Below are 25,277 nucleotides of genomic sequence, written 5' to 3'. Positions count from 1 at the left end.
ACTCGCGCGCCGGCGGCCGGCACCATTACGAGCACAGTGTCGTTCGGATATGCCGGATCGGCAGCGTGCGTGCTGATCGATCTCTCCACGTGAAAATGTTTCCAATGGCTGGGGTAACGAGCGTGTCCGGGGCCGGTACAAGTAGCGCTAGTGCGCGCCTGCATGTGCTGCCTAGCTACAACCTAGCAGCCTAGTGACGTCACATGCATCTACGTACTATACCTAACATGCTAGCAGTATTTAGGGCTGGAGGAAGTAGTTACTCCATAGTCTAATTACATCTTCACCCGGGTGACCCAAACGGACATCAAAGAGTGTTCGGTTTTGGGAGGCGAAGCAGTAGGGCACGCCAAAAAAAATGTGAAGGCAGATGGCGTCGGCGATGAAGGTGGCAGAGTCTAGGTGCACGTCAGAGAGGTAGGAGAGGATGAGGAAGTGGTCGGCCTAGGAGTGCATGCGGCTGCGGGCAGAGCATAACGCAGATGGTTGCAAAGGAGAGAAACTGCAAGGCGTCGCACGACAGACTGACGAGGAACTTAAGCGGGGAGCGAGCTATATCAACGCGTTTCTCTACGCGCCTTTGATGCTGGACATCTCCGAGGACCACGTGGCGGTGGGTGGTGGAGCACGCGGGCCAGCGGGGCGACGGAGGTGGAGAGGAGAGGCATCGTGTGAGGCAGGTGGTTGTGTCAAGGAAAGAGAGAGAGAGAGAAACGTGAGCTAGGTGGGATCATGGGAGCAGAGGGCCAGAGGGCGTTGCATATGGGCCATGCTCTGGACACATAGTCATTTCCGCTTAATGCAAACCGGATCCAAATATGGTCTGTAAATAGGTTCGGGCCGGACAATTTGTCTGTCTAGATCGTTCCATTTGGCTAAGTATTTTGCGTCCACGTGTCTGTCGGAACATAAACGAAAACGAAAGGTAAAATAGGTCCATCTACGTACTATACCTCTCCCTGGGCCTAATTAACATAGACAAGTTTTAGACTATATTTTGCATGAATCTGCGATTAATGTTTAGGGCCGAGAACACTGGAATTATGCATGGTGCTTTTCTCCAACGATAACATTGTGTTTAACTTTGGAGTACAATAATGAGAATCAAGCAAACGGCAATTCCGACCAAGGCTACGGATTGACAACAGTTCTGTGCTCCAGTATGGAGGAAATTGCAGCTTCCACCAGGTTCTGTTCATTTGGTTGCGCAAAACACCACATTGACAAAACTTTTGCGGTCTCCACCAGGTCTACATCTAATCAGTTGCAACCCAGTCTAAATACTCATTTTATCACCTTTAATAGCTAAACTGACGAGTCAGTCCCACAAAGGTAAGCCTGTTTTTAATCTTGTGTCCACTTTAGGCAGAACACGAAGAGAAACGGCTCATGCTTAGAGTATCCCTGCCATGTGTTACCAACGACGTCTGGACTCTGGCGTAAACTTTGGAAACACCCGATTTTATTGAAATTTCGTTAAATTTACAAGTTTAAATGAAATACGTGAAATTTGAACACCTAAACTAATTACTGTGTGGGCTGACGCACCAGAACTACTCGATATCGGGCTCCTCCTCCGCTGCATCCTCCTCATTGATGGCTGAGTTGCCGCCCGCGCCTGCTCCTACCGTGTCGGCTGCACTAGGTTCCTTCGCTGGCCGTGAGGTCAACGAGTTTGCCTGACTTGCTGGCCGACCATGCAATGCCGACAGAAAGCGGCGCCTCCCAAGCGCGTCGGTCGTACATCGAGTTGTTTGGGCTTGAAGAAGCCCCGGCTCCATCTCGGGGTCGCTGGCGCTATGCATCACCACCACCTACGGAGTGTACTCCTCCAGTCCTCCTCCTTCTCCCACCTCTACCTGGTGGAGGCGTCCGCGGGCTCGTGCTTCATGCAAACTTGACCGTGAGGCGGCTATGGATAGGGCGCCTCGCGGATCATAATCCCGCCAGTGCGGCGGCTCCTTGGAAGAGACATCGGCTCCTCCTTCGAGATGATGTACGTCGGCGTGTCATGGACGAGGAGGAGCGCGAGGACGAAGAGACGGACGCCGTCCTCCTGAGAGCCCACCTCTATAGCCAATGATGTGCACTACGAACTTGTAAATTGTCAATATGAACTATTTTATATTCTAAAGTGCAAAAAAATGACAAAATCTGACAAATTTTGTAGTGTTGAAATGTGCACTATTCACTATAAAATTTGTCGGATTTTGTCATTCTTGTGTGTCTTAGAATACGAAGTAGTTTGTATTGAGATTTTACAAGTTCGTAGTATACATCAATGGCTAACTCTAGAATTTTATTTCAGATATTTTCTAAAACTCTCAAATACAAATTTCGAGTGTTTGAAAAGAAAGCGGTACATGTAGCTTTTGCTTCCATTTTAAGTTTCTCCACTGTTATGGTCATATTCTATTTTATATATCGTGCACTGTTAATATTTATTGTCTCCTAAATTACACTCTTAGGTTGCTACACCATTTCTAATTTTTTTGGCATGCACTTAACTAAAACAGCTTCCCATTGTAATTTTGTTGTTAGGTTAGCTATCAACATGGTATTAGACTGGACTGCAACGGATTAGATGTAGACCTGGTGGAATGTGCAAAATTTCTATCGATGTGGTGGTATGTGCAACGGTTTGAGATGAGCCTGGTGGAGAGTGCAATTCCCTCTCCAGTATCAGTAGTTCAATACACATCCCGTTATTCTCTCTCTCTCTACAAAAAGTTAATCGCTTGCTCTTCTCTCTCCTCCATGTGCCAGGTCAGTAGGCGGGCTCCATGATGACAGCAAAACCTCGCTTTCCGCCTCAGACTCCACGAGCCTACCGTACGAGCGGGACTACGGAAGAGGCCCGACCCGGCCCAGCCAAGCAGGGGCGGTCCCGGCGCGAATCCCATCGGTCGGAGCTAAACCGGGTGCTGGTTAAGGCCATGCCGGGCCCGCCCCACCGTCTTCTTGCCCCTTGTACCTTCCGGGTACTCCAACTGTACCCGCACTTGTACCTCACCACCCTATTCAATTCCCTCTGCTGGCATTATAAACAAAACAAAAAACCCTCTGCTAGGCTATGCGCACCGACCCATCTCCCAAAACCCTTTTACTTGTGCAGATCCTTATCATTTCTGTTGTACAAAACATAATATTGTGGCTCCAATTCTACTCAAAGAAGGCTCATTTTGTTGTTTTGGCTCATTTTGTTGTTTCTAAATTATAAACTAAGTTGTTAGGCCATATTTCGCCGATATAAGGAAACATTCGACAATTGTGAAGTGTAGATTTTTGGCTCCCAAACATCGTAATGCCGTAGTTTAAAAATTGTCGAAATTACATTTACGACTTCTTTAAAAAAATCTGCATGTGGTCAATGAAATCAATTTCAAATACTTTGTATTCTGAGCTACACAGGAATAACAAACATATAAACCCGAGAATGTATATTTCCAAATCTCCAATTTTTATTAGATTTGGTTATTTTTGTGTAGTCCACAATACAGAAATATTGTATTGCGGTTTCCATCCTTGATTAGACCACTGACTATGTCTACATTTTCTTGAAACATATAAATATGGTTTTTGAAACTATATTAAAATGAAGAGATCAATAGCTCAAGACTCAAGAGCCGCAAACACTTTTAGACAACTGTGTAGTGTGTATCTACATCATGTAGGAGACACATGTCCTCTACAATTGGACAAAACACATCCGTACTTTTTAAATTTCACAAGGAGCTACAAACTAATAAGAAGCCACAATCCAAAAATCATAAAATAACAATTACATAGTCTATTGCAGAGGCAATCAAGCTAGGATTAGCCACCCCTTAGACAAAAGATTGGATGGCAGCTTAGGTCAGCACGAGCAAAATTATGTTTGTGTTGCAAAGCAGTCGAAGAAACCTTCGGAGGCAACACGAAATCATGGGAAAGGGAGGTGGCTCGCCACGATCCTAATTAAGGCGGAACATCACTCTTTAGAAGAAAAAAACTGTAATGTACTAGAAAAGAAGAACAAAAAACGAGTGCAAATGAGAACACGAGGATCAACAAACGATGCCACATGATGCATGTTGAGTTGCACATTATTTGTTGCACCTGCTTGGTTCAAACCATTGCAATAAGTGGTTGCCCTTGCACAGCTATGCTAGCTCATTGTATGCCAAATTTGAACAAAACGCGGCCAAATCACTGCATCCCATTCCGAGTATAGTAGTGTCGTGTACCCCAAGCAGCCGCGAAATAAATATTGTATTCCATTCCGAGTAAAGAATTAGCGAATGCCAACGATGAAAAATAATGGCGTAAAAGACCTCTGCATTCTGCAACGCATAACTCCCACCACCTCTTCCGTTATATAAGGAGCCACCTTGGCCACCCCGGTACAAACGCCATAGTGTGCTCTCAAGCGTTCCACCTCGCCTCCGCCTCAGCAAGAGCAAGAACCGGCCACCGCCGCCTCCCCACCTCCATTTCCAAGAAGTGTCGCCGGCGTCAACCGAAGCACAGCGGAACCATGAAGCGCCTGCTCAGACGGCTCTCCCGCGTGGCTGCGGCCGACGCATGCGCCGCCACCGGCGCGTACCAGCCGCTCCGCTCCGACGCGGCGGCGGCGAAGTCCTCCTCCGCAGGCGCGGCTTGCTCACCGTCCTCGTCCTCCTTCTTCGGCGCGCGGCGGCTCGGCAGCAGCGCGCGCGTGCCGGAGGGGCACGTGCCGGTGTGCGTCGGCGAGGAGGGCGGGCCAGTGGAGCGCTTCGCCGTGCGCGCCGAGCTGCTGGGCCGGCCGCCCTTCGCGGCGCTGCTCCGGCGCGCCGCGCAGGAGTACGGGTACGGCCACCCGGGCGCGCTCCGCATCCCCTGCGCCGTCGCCGACTTCCGCTGCCTCCTCCTCGGCCTCTCCGACGCCGACGATGACGCGCCGTTCTACCACCACTAGCCTACCACCCTTCTTCCCCTGAAAGCAAATCGGTGATGAAAGCAGAGCCAAGTGCCAGCTGCTGCGCTTTTACCGACCTGCCCCTGCGTGGGATGCTGTACATAGGGAGGGCTTGCAGGGTTGGTTGAGGGTAGGACGGGGATTTCGCCAGCTCAGCAATTTTAGCACCTGCTGTCTTGTGGGGATTAGCGGTGGTATTATGTTTTCTTTCTTCTTTCCAGTGCTCATCTAGCTCTAGCTCTAGATCTAGCTCTGGTAGTTCAGCAGTTGCAATGGAGCATCTTCCTTCTTTTGCTAGGGATTTTTGAGGTCTTGGCAGCAACCATGTAAGCCATATGGTTAACCTCATGTTTGTGAAATGGACGAGTGTTGTACTGCAAATGGAATCTGTTTGTTCCAAGATCTGGAGATGCAATGCAGTGCTCTTTTATCTCTGTTTTGTTCTCTGTATATCTATGCTGCATAGCTACCTCTGTCATGGTTTACTGTTTGGTGTACTTGGCTAGCCAAGCATGCCCCATTGGATTCAGAATCGCTAGCATACACGCCCATACAGTGTGCTCTCTGCACCATTTGGTGGCCACTTAAAGCTTGAGAATTCTGAATAATGATTATTGGGCGATGTATGTTCCGGCAACGGAACCAACGGATACGCAGTGCTCTCAAGTCATAGTAGGGAAGTCAAAAAATGTGAAACAGTTGAGTTGATTGGTGCCCTGTATGTCTCTGTATCATACCAACTGTCATGTAAAATTCTCACTCTAAACTTGATATTTTTTATACACCGAGAAACAAATCATAAATAGTGCCAGATTTAAAATGGACACGCCACTACCTTTTCAGCAAGTGCTCATGACTGAAGTTCTTATTTTTACTGTGTTTTGCAATGAGAATCGTGAAATTTTGTGGCGTCCGTGATGAAATGTCCATGTCATTGTCAAGCGACTCTACTTCTTGTTTTTGTTTTTTTGTTTTTTTATGATAGCTTGTCTTTGGAGCACGGTAGCACAGCAGCATTAGATATGTTTCTACCTCCAAATTCGAATACGAAGATGAAATTTGAAAAACACTATTAGCTGCCAAGCTCTAGTGATTACATTTATGATCCAAATATTTATTTTCAGGTCTCAAAAATGCTGAAAAAATATATCGTAAAAGTACATATACATGTCTTGTATGTGCTATGCTAGTCCATAAAAGATTTTAGAGCTACTATTTTGTGATTTTTTGAGCTACTATTTTGTGAGTTTTGACTTCAAAATACCATTTCAAATATTTTAAACTAGTAACGGCACTGGAGCTTGGGAGCCAAGACACGTCTCTCCATAAACTTGTGGAAGAATCAGGAATAATCTTCCAGAAGGTGGGGTCTTGGATAAATAAGGACGCAAGAAGAATGGAATATTGTAATTCTTGTGCAGAATTGACTCCTGGAACCTGTATTGCCACCGAAAAAGAATTTTGTGGAGCACACAGCCATGTGCCAGAAATCTTGGACAGAAGAGATGGCAAATGCATGCGGCTACTGTGGCTGAGCTCGATTGCTTTGCGTGGGAAGATTTCGCACACCATCTTTCCACAACTTTGCTTGTACCTAGAAGCAACTAATTAATCATATACTAGATTACATTCTCGCCGGAAACATTGCGTCAGAAACCGTTAACTACAAATGACCTGAATATAAGCCATCGTACTACATAGTACAGGTTACAGGTACTAGGCTGCATTATTAGCATGTGGCTGGCTGCCTGCCTGTATTTTCTGCACATTTGGGAATTTCATGGTTTGAACAGATGTGAAACCAAGGCACCGAGACACTGAGATCTGTTTTCGATAGATGTGGTATATTCAACTTGCCGTGTTTATAGATTATAATGTCTCTGTGACGGTGTATGTATACATATATGTGTACTTGTATATATATACGGCACATGCCGTGTCAACACGACCACAGCTCATATCTCCCATTTCCTATTCCTGCTAGTCAACCAGTACCAAACACCCTCCAAGGACTTATCACTTGTTTTTTGAAACGAGGCAAAAGCTTTGCCTTTTTGATATAGGAGAAAAGAGCTGGCCCGTTTATGAGGAAAACTGGCCGAAAAACCGTTACAACACGACACCACACGCCAGCCCCGAGGCTGCGCTCCACACGGGTCGACGACCAGCCAGGTCGACACCACACCTCAACGCGACACCACACGCCAGCCCCGAGGCTGCGCTCCACACGGGTCGACGACCAGCCGGATCGACACCACACCTCAACGCAACAGGCGGAGGCGAAAGACCGGAGCCACCGCTCCAACTACCACACAGGCCCCAAGGCCGCGCCCCGCCTGGCCGAAGACGAACCCGTCTCCACCGAACCACCAAAACACTCCACAAGACCCTCTGTCCGGTGGACATCCAAAGCGTGGCCCCAAGAGGCAAAGCGACGCAAAAGCGCCACCGACGCCCGATCTCGCGAGGGATCTAGGGTTTCCCCCGGAGAGCCCGAACGGAGAACAAGAAACACCCGCTTCGACGCCGCCTTTAAGAAGTATGCGGCGCCCGCAGGCGTCACCGTCGTCGGTCCTGGCCGGCCGCCAAGACAGAGCTTTCGCCCAGCGAAGAATTCCAAGACCTCGCGTCCACCCAACAAGGACCGGCACAAACCACCACCTACAACCGCTGAGCAACCTTCTAGAAGCCGCCGACGGGCAGAGGGCTGCACCGCCTGAAGCCAACGGAGTACCGCCGAAGAAACACCAGACCAGCCTCCGCAGCAGAAGCCGAAAACGCGCCGCCCTGAGATCACCGTGTCTGCGCCAGTGCGACCCCAACCACTGGGCTAAGCCCACGTCGTCGACTTATCACTTGTGACTTATCTGTTGTCACATGGCACCAGAGATCTCCGAAAACTCTTCCAATAAATGAATTGCAGTCCAAATCCATGAACAAAAGGACAGCATCTAGCTAGCTGCTAGCTAGTACGAAAATGCGAGCTGACCGGAGTTGATGGAGACCTCCAGTCATCGCGTCCCACTGCATGCATGAATCAATGCACGGAGCTCGTAAATTCGCTGCTGCAAGGCACGGCACGCCATGTGCAGATTGAAAGGCAAGCACGCCTGACCGTCAGGCAAAGCAGCCACGAGCAAGAACGCTGGCACTCGTTGCTTGGGACGAGCCACCACATGGCGTTGGCCACTGTACACGTAGATCGATTCCATGTCGAGTGTTCTTGCAATCTTGCCTCTTTGGTAGATACGACATCTCTCGGCCTTATCTTGCCTTGGCAACGTGAACAGTAGGTTGCGGCATGTCAAGTTAAATCAAGGAAAAAAATAGCAAGCCACTGTGTTGCGAATCGAAGAGATTTTGTTGCAGATGGAACGGGGGAGCAGATCGGCAGCGAGGTACGAGCGGGAGGTGGATTCTGCTGCGATACATCAATACAGCAGCACAGCGTTTTGCATTTTCTGTTTTGTTTTGAGAATTTGTACAGCAGTTGCAGCTTCGCAGGCAACTTAGGCTGAACAAATCGATGTGAAGAATTTTATTGAATAGGCTGGCGAGTATGGATCGTCCAAGACTAAATTTCATCGTCAAACATGTCTAGTAACCTGATCCAGTTTGAACATCAAATATGTCTCTCTTAGTTCGTTTGATCTGCCCATGGAGGCATGGATAGAAAAAAGATCAGTGTTCACCTCGAGTAATGCTACGCACACAAAAAAATTTACGGAAATTGCAGTCCACGTTCGTCCGTAACTTTTCCGTAACCCAATCTTTCTGTAAGTCTAGTATTACCTCTAATCCATGGGGTCGGGGGCCAACTCGCATTTTTTTTCTTCAAATATTTCATATTGAAACATCTTTTTTAGATACGCAAAACACATAAAAATACATAAAATTAAAGTAAAAATCCTAGAACTAGGGCTGGCTAAATTTCAGCCAGAAATGGATCAATGCATGCATCTCGGTCCATTTGTGTCAGACGGCTGGATTAGAGCATCTCCAGCCGTTTGAAACTCCCGGCCGAAAATCCAGACTTAACAAATACTGGATTGGATTAAAAAAGGGCAGGGGGCAACATTTTCCCAGCTGCACCCCTCGCATTCGTTCATCAGCGGCGATAGTTTCAAAAAATCGTCTTCCCGCTAAACAAAAGCATCGCCAAAGTTGGGCGATCGGATCAGCCACATTTCGGCGATCGAAACATAAACTACACGATAACAGGCTCATCAGTGGTCCCTTCCTGTGCCTTGTCTGGCGCGGCATCGGGCGGCGATGCATCGTCGGTCGCTGGTGACGCAGCGGCTGGAGTGGACGTCGAAGGGGAGGACGTCGAAGCAGCCGACAGAGGTTGGAGGATGTCTTGGCGATGGGCGCCGTACCAAGCCCTCGTCTCCTCGTCCATCTTGCCGTCGTGTCGGTGCTCCTCTTCTTCGCCGCGGAGGTTCCCTTCAGCAAGGCGATCCGGACGCGCTGGTTGGCGAGCATCTCCTTCCACCGCACGTCGTACTTGTCATCCCTCCCAGCGGCGTGCGCCCTCACGTCGGCCCAACACTTGTCGAAGGACGCATGCAACCTTTCGCCTGGATGGCCCGCCTTCTTCAGTTCTTTCAGCTTCTTCTTGCCGAGCTCGGGGCGTCCCACCGACGCGGCAGGGGCTGGAGCCTCGGGGTTGTACTGCTCGTCCTTGTTCTTCGCGAGGTTCTTGCGTACCTCCTTCCACTTCTCGCACTCCTCGATGCGGGCGAACACGTTTAGGTACCTGAACGTCTGCCCGTCGGTGTCGTCGTTGTACAGGTCGAACGCTTGCCGCACCTGCACATATAGGTCGTCGAATCAAATTGAAACCTCGGTGATCCAAGATCGACGGACGAGACACGGCGAGTGAGCATACCTTGGCCTCAAAGTCGGCGCCGCTCACCGGGCGAGCTTCGATCTCCTCCTGTATGCCGTGCCACTTGCTGCACGCCGCCTGTATGATCCCCCAATGGGTGCCCATTGCCTTGTCGCCGCGTATCATCACCATCTTGTTGAAGTAGGGATTGACGAGTTTGCGCTCGTCGAACGCCAACTTGACCCGCTGCCAATACGTCTTGTAGTTTTGATTGGTGCCGGTCATGCCGTTCATGGAAACGGTCTTCCAAGCTTCGGCGAGGCACTCCTCTTCTTTGCCCGTCCATTTGATCCGAGGCTCGGCCGGCAGCGAGTTGTCCTTCCTTTTCTTCCTCCCCTTCACCGTCGCCGTGGGTTCAGGCGCTTCTTCTTCGTCGACGTCCTGGTCGAGGTCGGCTTGCTCATCATCTTCTTTGTCTACGTCTTGGGTGCCGTCTTTAAACCCGTTGTTCTGATCGTGACAGCACCCCGCGACGCGACGGCTTACGCCGCCCTTGCCTCCTCTTGTGTGAAGAAACCCGGGCTGGACGCGGCGGCCATGGAGCCCAGCATGCTCATCTCGTGCATCACTCCGTCATTCGGCGGCGGCATCCCGGGGTTGGAGAAGGAAAGCAGCCCACGGCGCAGGGCAGGCGAGATGCCCTCGTAAATTGCACCGGCGTACTCCGGCGGCGACGGCGTAACCTCGTCGTGCCGGGGACGTAGGTGTCCTGGAACATGGCCGGTGACGCCGCTGAGAAGGTGGAAGGAGAGCAAATCGTACCTTGGGTCGGCCATGGCCGGGAATTGGCCGACGCGCGGCTGGCCAAAGTTCATGGAGACCAGCCTCGCATGTTCTTCCACCGCCGCCCTCTTCGACACGAGCTTCTTCTGCCTCTTCGCCCTGCCGCGAGTTTCGTTCCGTCGCCGCTCCATATCCGCCGCCCACCTTGCGTTTGACTAGCTCGGCGGCCTCTCTTTTGGCGGCCGCGGCTTCCTCGCCTTCGGGGCGCCGTCGGTGGCGATCTTCTTCGGCGGCATGGTGGTGGAAGGGAATAGGAGGATCTGAAACTGTGGGGGAATGGCAGTAGCTCCTCCGAAATTCGGCGGGGAAAATGGTTCTATGCGGCGTATTTTGGAGGGGAAAGAAATAAATGGAGGGAGCTGCCCTTTCTGTCGTCGACACCGCGGGCCCGCTCGATGTTTCGCGCGTTTTTGTTTCTTCCGGAGTCCCCGACCGGGCCTCAGGAAGCTGGGAATGGTTTGGGCTCTCCGGATAGATTAACGCCTTATTCCGAGGAAAAACGAGGAGCCGGGTGCAGCTGAAACGAATAACGCCGTCGGGATAAAAAAAAAGGCTACCAGGAACCTGGTCTGGGGAGGCAGCTAGAGATACTCTTAGGTTCTTGGTGTCATCATGTCCATGCAAACGAAAATGAATTGTCTCGGTCCACTTGAGTCAGGCCGCTAGAGATAGGAGGTGCTACACACTGATCCGGTCAACGGTTAGCAGACGCCCGCGCAGCCCAAGCTAGGAGCTCGGCCAGCCCATTGCTGCCTTTTTTTGGTTTTCCTTTTCTCTATTTTTCTTTTGTTTCTGTTGGGTTTTTTGTTTTTTTTTGCGTTTTTAAATTTTCATCTTGTTTAGTATAACTTTTTTCAAAAACTATTTTTCTAAAATCAGAACATTATTTAATCTAGAACAGTTTTTAATACACACATATTTTAAATTTTAATATTTTAGAAAGTTTATATTTTTAATTTTTTAAATATTTCTTGGATATTGACATTTTTAGTATGGACAATTTAAATTTGAATTTTTTTCAAATTTGAACATTTTTCAAGTTTGAAAATTTATCACTTTTCGTATCTTATTATTTTTGAATCTTAATATTTTCGAATCTTAAACATAAAATTTAAAAAAGGGAAAAAATTAAGAAAAACGTACCTCAGCCATGTGGACCAAAACATATCATGTCGGTCCATTTTAGTCGAGATGCCCTAAGAAAAAAAACTAAAACTGAAACTGCAGGGAGAAGCATAGGGCCGCCGGTGGAGCGAGAAAATGCTGGCCTAGTCCAATCCGAGTCGTTCCAGGAATGACAGAGGAAAATGAGATTCAGTTTATAAAATGAGAGAGTGAGATAGAAAGACCGGCTTCCTATTTTATAGGCACCTTAGAATTTTAAGGTCCTGTAAGTACTCCCATTGTTCAAAATTAAGCCATTTTTTTTACTTCTTAAGAAGTCTTTGACCAAGATTTCCTCAACGGATATAAGTTTATATGACAAGGATAATGTGTCAGTCAATTCATATTATAACAGTAAATATTGGTCAACTAACCGTATCAGCAAAACAAACCACGCCTTAATCATCGGATTGGAGGCATACCCACAACAAGAAAAATAAAGATTTTTTTGTTTAACTTTGTCACGCAACTTAAATTTCCTATTGGATACACATCAAATTTACCAGTTTTCCACAAATCAAATCTTTAACAACCACTCATGCTATGCTCTTGTGACGTGTTACAATCAATCATGCTTCACTTCCAAATTTTGTTGAGATGTGATACTTTAGTGTTGGTATGACTGCATCAAATATTTTACTCGCATCGATGTTTCTTATTACCGTCATTTGCGAAAGACTAGGCTGTCTGGTACTAACTAATATGAGACTTCTTGAAAAATCTCTCATATACCACAAGATATGGACAAAATTTGGTCTTCTCAAATAGCTCATAATCCCCTCCTGAAACCCCACCTTTACCAGTTTACGATGTAATGTGCACACACATCTTTTTCTGAATTGTTCCTCTTAGTAATTAGATACCAAGTTTACATGATTATCCTGACTACTTCAAGGGTACCAGAAGAGTGAAAATCAACCAAATGCCCCCCATTTACACTAAACTTTTTTGCTTTCTGATAACTCATTTTGTAATTAAATGCATGACCTTTTCTATTGGTATATCAATCAGTATATACTAGCATTGATATCATTTTACAATAACAACTATGGAAGGTAACAATTTAACTACATCCCACAAAATCATGTAAAATAGCATATGTATTTGTGATACATTCTAATGGTATCATTTTAGATATTGGCTCTATTCCGAAATATAAGCCATATAGTTTTATGAAAAATATCCAGAATATAGATGTATTGCGTTGGCCTACTTGTATGAACAATGTTTATAGGGATTTGATTATGTTTCCTTGTCATGTGCAAAGTCCTCTATTAGCTCACGTGAATTGCAGGTTAATTCTAGCTAAACATTGTGTATTTTTTCCTAAACGTGTGTTCTTTAATTTCTATGCCAAAAACTATATAGCTTATAACTAGAAACGATTGAGTATGATTTATTTTTAAACTAAAATTGTATTTGTTCGTACAATTCCTTTTTACAATTTTAGGTGTTTAACAAAATCTTGTACGTAAATAAATTTGATTGTAAATTTAAGCAAGCCAAACGTATCACATTAATCCAAATTTCAGTTTGCAAGTTTAATTTGTTATGGTGCGTTTATACCTTCTTGTACGAAATATCTGTGAATATCTACAGAACTTGGTAGTGCTTTCTAGTGCCCATAGGTCTAGCAATGGATGGATAATAAAATTAACATGCAAGAGTTTTTTTTTTTATGAAACTAAAAGCATGTAGTTTGCCCTGAGGACGGTGTCTCCCCAGCTGGTTCAGCGAGAGAAGTATTAATTAAAGCCAGATGTCAGGCGATTCCAACTTACTCTATGAGCTGTTTTAGGTTATCCAAGAAGCTTTGCAAGAAAATTACAAGCTGTGTTGCAAGATTCTAGTGGGGAGGAGGTGAAAATAAGAGGAAGATTCATTGGAGGAAATGGGACAAAATTGCAATCCCAAAATCTGCTGGTGGTATGGGGTTCAGGGATTTCCAGTTATTTAACCAAGCAATGTTGGCTAAGCAAGCTTGGAGACTGATGGATAGACCTGATTCTTTGTGTGCTAGAGTTCTTCGGGGCAAGTATTTTTGTGATAAGTAGTTTCTGTCAGCAGAGAAGAAGCGTAGTAGTTCACACATTTGGAAGGTAATTCTTCATGGCTGTGAAGCGCTAAAGAAAGGCATGATAAAAAGAGTGGGAGACGACACTTCGATCAATGTATGGGAGGATTCATGGATCCCTTTCCACATTAGCAAGTCTCCTTTAGTGAGATTACCTGAGTCTGAAATCGTTAAAGTTAATGAACTTATAATAATGGATTCGGGCCAATGGAACACTGAGAAAATTATGGAGAACTTTGTTGAACCTGATATTTCAGCCATATGCTCTATTCCCATTGGCCGTTTCACTGATGATGTTTGGGCCTGGGATCTGGAGAAGAGTGGTAATTTCACAGTAAGGTCGTGCTACAAATTACTTGCTTCTCAAAACCAAGAACATTTACAAGAAATGTCCTCTGGTGGACATATGGAGCGTCAATGGAAAAGTCTATGGCAACTACAAGTGCCACCTAAAGTGAGATCCATTTGGTGGAGAGTTCTGAATGAGTTTATACCGCGTAGACAAGTTCTGAAGAAAAAACATATGGAGAGGATCTCTTTTTGCAAAACTTGTGGGGCAGAAGAGGAAACAATCTTCCATGCTTTCTTTGAGTGTACGTGGGCTCATTTATTCTGGGACGAGCTGAATAAGGTAGCGGCTATTAAAATTCCCTTAATGCATCCAAGTTCTTGGGCTTCGGATTTGCTTGATGGCAAGATCGTCCCGTTGAATGAGGCATGTGTCATTCTGTGCGGGTGTTGGTCAGTCTGGAAGGAACGTAATGCAATGTGGCATGGCGAAGGGGGAAGGAGCGTGTCTGGTTCAGTTCAGTGGGCTCTAGACACTACTTATGATCTGGCTCAAATAGGCAGAAAGAAGGAACCAAAACCAATCAAGATTGCCGCTGTATGGAACAAGCCTGATAGTGGGACTCTGAAGATCGCTGTAGACGCCAGTTTTAATAAGGAGGATAATTCAGGTGTTAGGGACTCAGATGGTTTGCTAATACAAGCACAGGCCAAGTGGACGGATTTTGCTGCTAATTCCCTGGTTCTAGAACCTGTAGCGATCCTTGAAGGAATCCGTTTCGCCATTGATCGTGGCTTTCTGAAAGTGGAGATTGAATCTGACGCCCTAGAGGTCATCAAACTTATCGAAGACCCAGGTGGTGGTCGGTCGTGTATCACCAGCATCCGTCAGGAGATAGAGGAGCTTAGTGGGTTGTTTCAAAGTTTTAAACTTTTATTTGTTGGGCGCCAAGCAAATGAGGCTGCTCATCTTTGTGCTAGGAAAGCTACTAGTATTAGAAGGAGGTGCTTATGGATCAATTATAATCCACCCTTCCTTGCTAATGTGCTAGCCAAAGATTGTAACCCTGGTTGATTAATGAAAGCTCCGTTAATTCACAAAAAAAACTCCTGTGAGTAATAGTCCTACATCGCGCTCAGGGCATCTGGTGGGACGATCCAAAACGATGATACAAATGGACCGTTTTGATTCGTTTGAAGTTGATCCGCGGATAAATTGTTTGGGTGTTCCAGTCTGCTAGACCAGTGCGATCAGCCGAGCGAATTTTTTTTTTTTTTTTGCGAAAAGCCGAGCGACAATTGTGTTCACGTTGGCCATGCCAGCCTTGGTCAGCTGGTCATTGCCATTTAAATTTGGTGATCATCTATTTTACCATAAATTGATAGGTATTACTAAAATTAATATTGTGTATAAATATTAATAGTTCACAATCACACAACCATATAGTTTCACAAACAAGAGAATTTAAATCAAATATCAAATGAGACTAGCTAGGTTGGCCGGTTTTCCGTATGACTCCACATATGCTCAATTAAATCATCTTGAAGGTGGTCATGGGTGGTCCAATCCAGCATCGAATTATGCATATGTAAGAAGTATTCCCATGATGCTCCCCAGGTTGTGGCTCAACCAACTCACCCTCAATTTTCCAATCACCAGCATAGATGGTTTCATCTCGTTCTTCCTGAACGATCATGTTGTGCATGATGACACATGCTATCAACACCTCCCACATTTTCTTGGCGCTCAAGGTTCTAGCAGGGTGCCGAACAATTGCCTAACATGATTGTAGCAGGGTGATGATGATTCGATGATATTTTTGTAGAAAAAATCAATTGCCTTACTACTCATCTGCACAAGCATATATAGTTACGCAGTTCATGAATGCATCGTCAATGTATGTGCCCACACTGGTGCCCAAGCGTGCGTCTATAGAAGAGTTTCTTGCGTGACCAGTGGAGGGACGGAGGCCAGTAGGTAGTCAATTCCGTCAACACATGAGGTATGTGTCGTTGCTGACTTAATGGAGGGGTGTCAATTCTCCAATATGCCGGTAACACCATTTTATTTCTGGAACATGATACAAAAATGGCTATCTATATGAAATTAATTCATTGCATGTTTGAACAACTTTCAGGATTAAAAGTTAATTTTCACAAAAGCGAAATATTTTGTTTTGGTAAAGCAAAGGATGTAGAACATGAGTATAGACAAATCTTTGGTTGTGAGGCATGATGTCTACCTATTAGGTACATTGGTATACCAATCAATCATCACAAACTTCGAAATTCTGAATGGCACCCTGTACATTTTGGTGCTAAGCTAGGTTGTTGGCGTAACAAATTACTCTCCTATGGGGATCGGATGGTGTCCAATAAGAGTGAATTTCACTTTTTACCCTCTATTTATGCATTTGTGACACTAATTACCTCATTGAGTATAAAATTGTCTAGATTGCGCATTCTAGAATATTTGGATCCTCGTTTTCCAGTGTGTATGCATTAGGCAAGGTGTGAGGTGATAACCGGAACTCAAAAATATCGGTACTAGGACGACGAGTGTAACAATTAGAAAAGAGAAGTCTAGATATAATTGTCGACAACACCGTCCGATATTTACAAATTCTAGCGCACCACATCGACGAAGCACGCCTATCCTATCTATCAAAAACAAGGAAAATGCTAAACTCGGGTAAAACCATATTTATAATGGCCTAGATGTGCTATTTTTGTACAAGTTCCACTAAATGAGGTAATTAGTATCTCAAATGCATAAATACATAAATAGAGGGTAAAAAGTGGAATTCACTCTGTTAATAAATTCAGCTTGAAAAGTTTACATATGTTCATGCTATGTTCCTAGAGATCCCTGCTGGTCTGAGAATTTTTTTGGATTTTTTAGGTCTTGTTTTTCTGGCAAACAGATGAGGCTGATAAAAAAAATATAGGCTTTCAAAATGGAGCATGGTCTGTAAACCTAAAGACCAACGTAGTTTAGGCATTAAGGTCTTACAACTAAAAAAATGCTTGCTTAGTAAATGGTTGTTTAAACTTTTTCACTGAGGAAGGAATGTGGAAACAACTTTTTCACAATAAATATTTGAAGAACCAAACATTAACTCGTTGAGGTTAAACCTATTGATTCCCCTTTAGAAAGGTCTCTTGTGTGTTAAAACTAATTTTTTACCGGGGGCATTTTATAGTTGGGGATGGATCTTCTGTTCGCTTCCAGGAGGATGTATGGTTAGGTGATATTTTTTTAGCCTCACAATACCCGTCGTTGTATAATATTATTCAGCGGAAAAATGTTCGGGTTGCCACTGAGATGGCACAAACGCCACTTAATATCAGTTATAGACGTACTTTTAATGAGTATAAGTGGAATCAATGTATTCACTTATGCCAAAGCTTAATGACGATGAGGTTATCTACTATTCCTGGCAAATTTGTTCGAAACTTACGAGTTAGGATTTTTTCGGTTAAGTCTACGTGCTTACATTTAATGAATGATCATACTAGATTTCTCCGTAAATATTTATGGAAATTAAAAGTTCCTCTGAAAATAAAAAAAATTCATGTGGTTCTTTAATAATAATGTGTTGCTCACAGAAGATAATCAGGCTAAACGTAATTGGAATGGGTGTCAAAAACGTTGTTTCTGTGATGAATTAGAAACTGTACAACACTTATTTCTCTCATATCATTTTGCTAAAATCGTTTGGCGAATGATTTATTTTACTTACAACATAACTCCATCCCGCTAATATTACTAATATGTTTAGTAATTGGCTCAACGGGGTTAACAGTTCTGATAGAGCAACGATACGTATTGGGGTATCCTCTTTATGTTGGTCTCTTTGGAAAAGTCAGAATGACATTATTTTTATCAAATAAAATGGAACTAATTTCTTGCAGGTTATCCGACGAGCAATACATTACATTGGATTTAGCAATTGGCATATCTTCTCCCGGAGGATCAGCGGAAAACTATGATTATTGGATGCAACCGTCTGCTAACGGTTACACATGACTTCTTTTTGCAGACTACTGGGTCGTCACACTGGAAGGATCCAAGATGGATAGACATATGTTGCGTTTCACTTTCCGATGGTTGATACATGTCTGAACCCTCGCCGATCCTTGATGTAATGGACCTATTATTTTGAACTTTGCAATAAATGAATAAGACTGTGTGCGTCGATTGATGCAGATACCGAGCGCTGCCCCATTTCGAAAAAATATGTGTCGTTACTAAAAATGGGGAAGTCACGAAGACAGCTTTGGACGGCAACAGTCGGCCAGATCTTGTGTCGTTGCCGTAGATGGCAGTCAGAAAACAAGGTTCGTGGCCAGCACGACTCGGCAACGGTGACCCAGAGTGCAGATGGCAACGCTGCCTGGTTTGGTGGCAGAGGTGGCGGGCGAGCGTTTCAGGTAGGAGAGTTGCTTTTGTATGTCTTTTGTGGCACTAGCGGGAGGGTCCAGGGAGACCAAAGGGAGGACGCTGCCTGACGCATCAGCATACCAAATTTGTTGAATGGGTAAGTCGATCTGCGCGAGTCGGTCTGTTTGGATCCCACTCTGTAGCGTGCGTTGTCTATCCGCGTGGACCAATTCGAACAGCCCGAAATAGGCTGTTTAATCGCCCCGTTGAAGATGCTCTTATATTGGTTGTATACGGTGTTATTACTTGATGCGCTTATAACGTCTATATGACGAATGTTCCTGCAAAAAAAAAAGATATATGAGGTGCTCAGATGGGTTGAAGCCTCGAAGTGTTATACGTTCTCTCTCGTCCATCATGCTATCAAGGCAATCAAGCCACATAGCAGCACATGATCAAAACAATGTACACATAATTCAATGAACATTCACCAGACATGGTGATGGAATCTTCTCTCCCTTTATGACGTTCAGGCGTGATCTTATCGGTCCTCGGCTAGATTCCTGGAATGAACTACTTCAGCGGTTAGATTCTATCCAGTTGGCTCAGGGGATGGATGAATTCCGTTGGAGTCTCACAAAAAATGGCATATTTTCGGTTAGCTCCATGTACAAAGCTTTATGCCTATCTACGCAACCGGTTTTAAATAATAAATCCATCTGGAAGATGAAGAGACCTCTCAAAACAAAGGTCTTTGCATGGTATCTTCGTAGAGGTGTGATTCTTACTAAAGATAACCTTGTTAAGCGCAACTGGCAAGGCTGTACGAAATGTGTGTTTTGTCACGAGGAGGAGACAATAAAACACCTTTTCTTCGACTGTCGTGTTGCTAGATCTATATGGTCAATCATTCAGATAGGTTCCACCTTATATCCTCCCCGTAGCATTGCAAACATTTTTGGCAATTGGCTTAATGGGGTGGATTCTAGGTACAAAACGATTATCAGAGTGGGAGCGATTGCGGTTGCATGGTCGCTTTGGCTATGTAGGAATGACAAGGTTTTTAATGACAAAAATTATTCTCTTATGCAGGTCATCTACCGGTGTACGGCTTTGCTCCGTTCATGGTTGCCACTTCAGCGTTCGGAGGATCGCGACCTCTTTATGGAGGTGTCTACACGATTGGAGAACACGGCCACGGAATTTATTTCCCAACATGGGTGGCTGCATAGTAGGAGAATTGAAGCCAACGGAGTCTCATAGTAGTTGGCTTTTATCTTTTTTATCGCTTTTTGTTGGCTCCTGGACTTCGGAACGGCTGTGTGCATCCTGGATTCCTGGTTATGCAGAGGCTGGGTGTAATACTTAAAACTTTTTGAGTAATAAAGCGCCCCTTATCGAAAAAAGAAAAGTCATAGCTGCAAAATCACAAAACTTGAAAACAGTTCAGTTGATTGGCGCAGTATATCATACAAATCTGCATATAAAATTCTCTAGGGTTTAGTTTGGCAGACCTTGGCCCCACCAAAATGCAGTTTCTTCATGTAAAATTCTTTAGAGTGCTCATAGTGCAAGTAACTTCAGTAGTAACTTAGAAGACAACTCATCAAATTTGCTTATGTGGCATTGAGTTAATAAGGAGAGAGGAGGATAGAGTAACATAGCTAGTTACTGTAACATCACATTTTTCAAGACACAATGAGTCTACAAGCTAATTAATGGAGCCAACTATATGATACTAACTTGATGTTACTATGCACTATGAGGGTAGTAACATAAACTAGTGTCATGTGCATGTTACTAGTTGAAATTACTAAGCACTATGACCAGCCTTAGAGTGCTAATATATGATCATTTTTCAGTAATCATTGCGTCAGAAACCTTTATCTAAAAATGTGCAAAACGCAAGCCATCGTACATCAGTACATTATTAGCATGTGTCTGCCACTCTGCCTGCCTTCCTTTTCTGCACATTTTTTTTGGAAGGGGAGGCAAAAGATTTGCCTCAAATTTTCTGCACATTTGGGAATTTCCAGGTTTGAACAGATGTGAAACCAGCGCATTGAGAGACGGAACTGGATATAGAGAATTGTTTCCGATAGATGGCACTTGTTGTGCACCCTTATTATAATGACTTCATGACGGTGTATGTATACATAGGAGTATATGTGTACTTGTATAATATATGTCACATGCCGAGTCAACACACCACAGCTCATATCTCCCATTAATTCCCTATTTGTGCTACTCAACCAGTACCAACGCCCTCCAAAGACCTGAATACAAGTCGTCACATGGCATCGGAGATCTCCAAGAGCTCTTCCAAGAAAGGAATTGCAGTCCAAAACTTCAAATCCATGAACAGAAGGACGGCACCTAACTAGCTGCTAGCTACTACGAAAATGTGAGCTGACCGGAGTTGATGAAAACATCCAATGCATGCATGCATGAATCAATGCATGGAGAGAGTAAATTCGCTGCTGCAAGGCAAGGCACGCCATGTGCAGAGGAGGCAGGAAGTGAAGGCTACAACACACTCACTGTCGTTGCATGAGATGACCACGACCAACACAATTGTGGCAATCAGGGCATCTCCAGCGGCGCGACGCAAACGGACGCTGAGCGACCGTTTTCGTCCGCCGTGACCGCAAATGCGTCTGGGGCCTGTTCCAGCGGGGCGACGCAAAGTGACCGGGCCGCCCGCGGAGACGCAAACCTGGTCCAAATATGCGCCAGGTTTGCGTCTCGGCGGACGCTCGGCGGACGCGCCGAGCGTCCTCCATTTCTTACCCGGTCCCGCATGTCAGGGACAGCGAAATCGACCGCTTCGATTTGCTTCTTGTTTCCCTTCTTTCCTGCCCTAGTGCGACGGCACCACCCCCACCCCTAGCGCCGCCGTACGGCCGTAGCGCCGCAGTAGTCGGCGTCGGCTCCGTTTTTGCTGCGCGGGAGAGCAGGAGCGTGCTCCACCGCGTACGTGCCGGCTGTTTTCGGCCGAAACGCTCCCGGTTGCGCCGCCCTTCCGCGCCGCCCACGACCTGTTCGGTCAATTGCGCCGGTAGGTTTCTACTCGTGTTTTCGGCGCTATTGTGCGTGGCCATTGATCCGCAGTTTGTACCCACGCAGATGGACATGTGGCAGATGTTGGACAAGTTCCGCGCGGAGGTTGTCGACTCCTCTTCCGACGAGGAGTCCGATGAGTCCACGCAGACATTGGCAACTACTGCGGCCTCCATGATCCACGAGTTCACCTCTAACCCGGGGCCGCAACACCGGGGCTCTGTGAAGGGGCGCTCCAAAAACCTGTCGCGCAACAGAGTGGAAGGGCAGGCCCGCCTCCACAAGGACTACTTCCACCTCACCAATCCGATCTTCCCGGAAAAATTGTTCCGGCGCCGATACAGGATGTCAAGGGACCTGTTCTTGGTCATTCTACGGGGCGTCAGAAACTACGACACGTACTTTCAATGCAGGCGCGATGCAACAGCTGCGTTAGGCTTCACCTCATACAAAAAATGCTCCGCGGCTATTCGCATGCTCTCATATGGAATGCCTGCGGATATATTCGATGAGTATCTTCGAATGGGTGAGAGCACCTGTCTTGAGGCCATATACAGGTTTTGCCGAGCCGTCATTGCCGTGTTCGGAGAGTATTACTGTAGGGAGCCAACTATTGAGGATACAAGGCGCCTCATGTCTATCAACGAGTCTAGAGGCTTCCCAGGAATGATTGGCAGCATAGATTGCATGCATTGGCAGTGGAAAAACTGTCCATTTGGATGGCAGGGTGCGTACAACGGGCATGAGGAGGGAAAAACTGTCATTCTTGAAGCTGTCATATCTCAAGATTTATGGATTTGGCATTCATTCTTTGGCATGGCCGGTTCCAACAATGATATCAATGTGTTGCACCGATCACCGGTTTTCGAAAGGCTCATGCAAGGCAAAGCTCCCCGGGTGAGCTATGAGATCAATGGAAATGCATATGACCAGCCATATTATCTTGCTGATGGCATCTACCCTGACTGGGCCACATTGGTGAAGACTGTCCGTACTCCAAACTCCGAGAAGACGAGAAGGTTTGCAAAGATGCAAGAGGCTTGCAGGAAAGATGTGGAGCGTGGTTTTGGTGTGCTCCAAGCTCAAGGGCAATTGTCCGTCACCCGGCAAGAACATGGTCGCTGAAGACCATGCATGAGGTGATGACATGCTGCGTGATCATGCACAACATGATCGTTGAGAACGAGCGTCCTGATACGTCTCCAAACAGCTGCAAACGGATCTAATTGAGCATCAATGGACATTGGCTGGCCATGCAGATCATGCCTAGAGGAGTACTATCTTATTTGCATGCCGACTTTTTAAAATTTAAATGTAATAACTATGACTTCATTGAATATTATTTTGTTGTTTCGAAACTTCATATTTCATGCAAACGCGGAAATGCGTCGCGCCGCTGGAGCCTCCCCAAGGTGCAAACGGACGCGCGGACAAAAACGGTCTGTCTCGCGTCCGCCGCGCGACGCAAACGGACATTTCGGAAGTCCGAAATGCGTCGCGCCGCTGGAGATGCCCTCAGCGGGCACACGTTGCATGGGACGAGCCACCACGTTGCCTATTGGTATAGTACCAGTACATCTCTCCGAAAAGTGTCTTTGGCTCATGGCACCTGTGCTCCTGTTTAAAAAAAAAATCGAAAATCATACATATTTATTTAAAAAAAATCTCAAAAAAATCTAGACATAATAAATGACGTAACCTACAAGCGTGTAAAATTTTAAAGACATATTCATACTACACCCGGGTGTAGTTACACCTGACATAGGCATCCCAAATGGGCCTGCCAAGTATAGTACCCGGGGTTTATTGAAGGCCCACTACCCGAAGGATAAGAAGATTCGGAAGCCCAAGATGTGTTAAAGGAAAAGATAGAGTTGTAATAGGAAGCGTTATTTGTAATCTGGCGGGATGAGTTAGAAACCGTCCCGGACTCTGTAACTTGTACAAAACGAAACCCTCGGCTCCACCTCTTATATAAAGGGGGAGTCGAGGGACGAAGAGATCGTCGAATCATTGTCTGCAAACCCTAGTTTTCATATTCGTCGAGTACTTTTCGGCTGAAACCTTTGAGATCTACTTGCCCTCTACTTCTAATTAAACCCTAGCCTACAATCCATAGGCATTGATAAGTTAATCCCTTGTCAATTGGCGCCGTCTGTGGGAATTAGAGGCGTAAGGAGCTGATCTCGATGGCACGTTCAAGATCTTCGACATCGTCAACCGGAAGCAACACTATGGATCGAGGTAAACGGATCGCTGCTGGTCTTGTTGATTTTGTTCCTCACCCACCCTCCCGTTTGGATGCATATGCGTATCTGGCGGAGCCCTTGGAGATGACGTTCGGAAGATTCCACTTTCGCGTCGAGAAGGAAGGATCGTATCGTGTCGAAATTCCGATTTCGTCGGGATCATCGGCGGTCGATTCTGATTTTTCAAGCTATGCATCGTCAACTGAGTCGAAGAAGAAACTTCGGCAACACGTTACGTCGGCATCGAGCAAGAGAGAAACTCGCCAAGATCTTCGAGCAACGCATCGTTTGAGTCATCGCGGACTCATATATAAGCGATGGCTCAAGCGATGTCGATAGTTACGACTTCATCGACAAATCTCTCACGATGGGCAAGGTCTTCATCAATCTCAACAATGATGTCACCAAACCCAACATAGATCCGAGTACAAAACATCATCGGATTTATGCTATAGAAAATCAAGAGGAAACATCCGAGGCTTTCGACGAGTTGGGAAATCCTTTTGTCGATCCCTCGGATCTAAGGAGAGGTATGGGCACTAAATATGTCGGGCCCACACCACGCGTCGAGTTCAACTTCCACGAGCAGCACTGGGATAGAGCGGCAAAAGCCATAGATGGTTCGGAACCAATGACGACGACGGCTACAGCTCAAGAACTGCAAGCTTATCAATATATGCTCGCACGAACCGCCCGAGAAATAGAAAAACAGACAGCTGAGTTGAACGGGAGAAAGGAGGCGGCTTACGCATCCGGCGGGAGAAGGGCGGATCTAAGTGGACAATCTAGAGTTTCGGGTGATAGCCACGGAGAGGCTCGGAACGAGAGGAAAATCAAGGTTACAACACATACCCGAAGCGAAAAGAGAGCACTTGATTCAAAACCTCGACATGTCTTTTATGACGATAGATACAAGAGGAAATATTATCCCTAAGACACCGGAAGCTGGGTATATGGCGACACAAGCTTACATCCTTGCATCCGGACCACCCCGGGAGATCCAAGAGAAACATTATACAATATGGCGTTAGCAGGAGTTGGAGCTATGGGGACAGCGTTCGTAGCAACGCCTCCCGAAGAAGCGGCAAGGCAAAATAGTCCACGACCTGCAGCAGCAACGGCGGCAGCTCCGGAAGGGCCAAGTAGAGCAAGAGATACAGGAGCACAAGCAAGGGTCGATAGAGCGAGGCAAAGCGAAGGGATCATCGGCGGTCCCCGGAGCTTAATGACGAGGATATGTGCGGTCTACCGTGCTTCACGAGAAGAGTCCGAAAAACTCGAGTCCCCTCGGGATTCAAGTTACCCGATCACTTCAAAAAGTTCGACGGCCCGCAAGATCCGGAGGACTGGTTAATTGATTACCTCGAAACGGTGAAGCTAACTGGAGGAACTAGAGCAACAGCGATGCAAAGTATTCAGGTGCACTTAAGTGGAGCCGCACGATCTTG

The 25,277-nt window shown here is 46.0% G+C and overlaps 1 protein-coding gene across 1 annotated transcript; it reads left to right on the top strand.

Moving 5' to 3' along the window:
* Nucleotides 1-4,516: 4,516 nt before the first annotated feature.
* On the top strand, nt 4,517-4,936 carry LOC124663838 (auxin-responsive protein SAUR71-like). Its single transcript, XM_047201492.1, has one exon. It carries the CDS (start codon nt 4,517-4,519, stop codon nt 4,934-4,936), a length of 420 nt encoding a protein of 139 aa, XP_047057448.1.
* The last annotated feature ends 20,341 nt before the right edge of the window (nt 4,937-25,277 follow it).

This window comes from Lolium rigidum, chromosome 1 (assembly GCF_022539505.1).
Source record: "Lolium rigidum isolate FL_2022 chromosome 1, APGP_CSIRO_Lrig_0.1, whole genome shotgun sequence".
Lineage (NCBI taxonomy): Eukaryota > Viridiplantae > Streptophyta > Magnoliopsida > Poales > Poaceae > Lolium > Lolium rigidum.
This window is presented reverse-complemented; position numbering and strand designations above follow the sequence as displayed.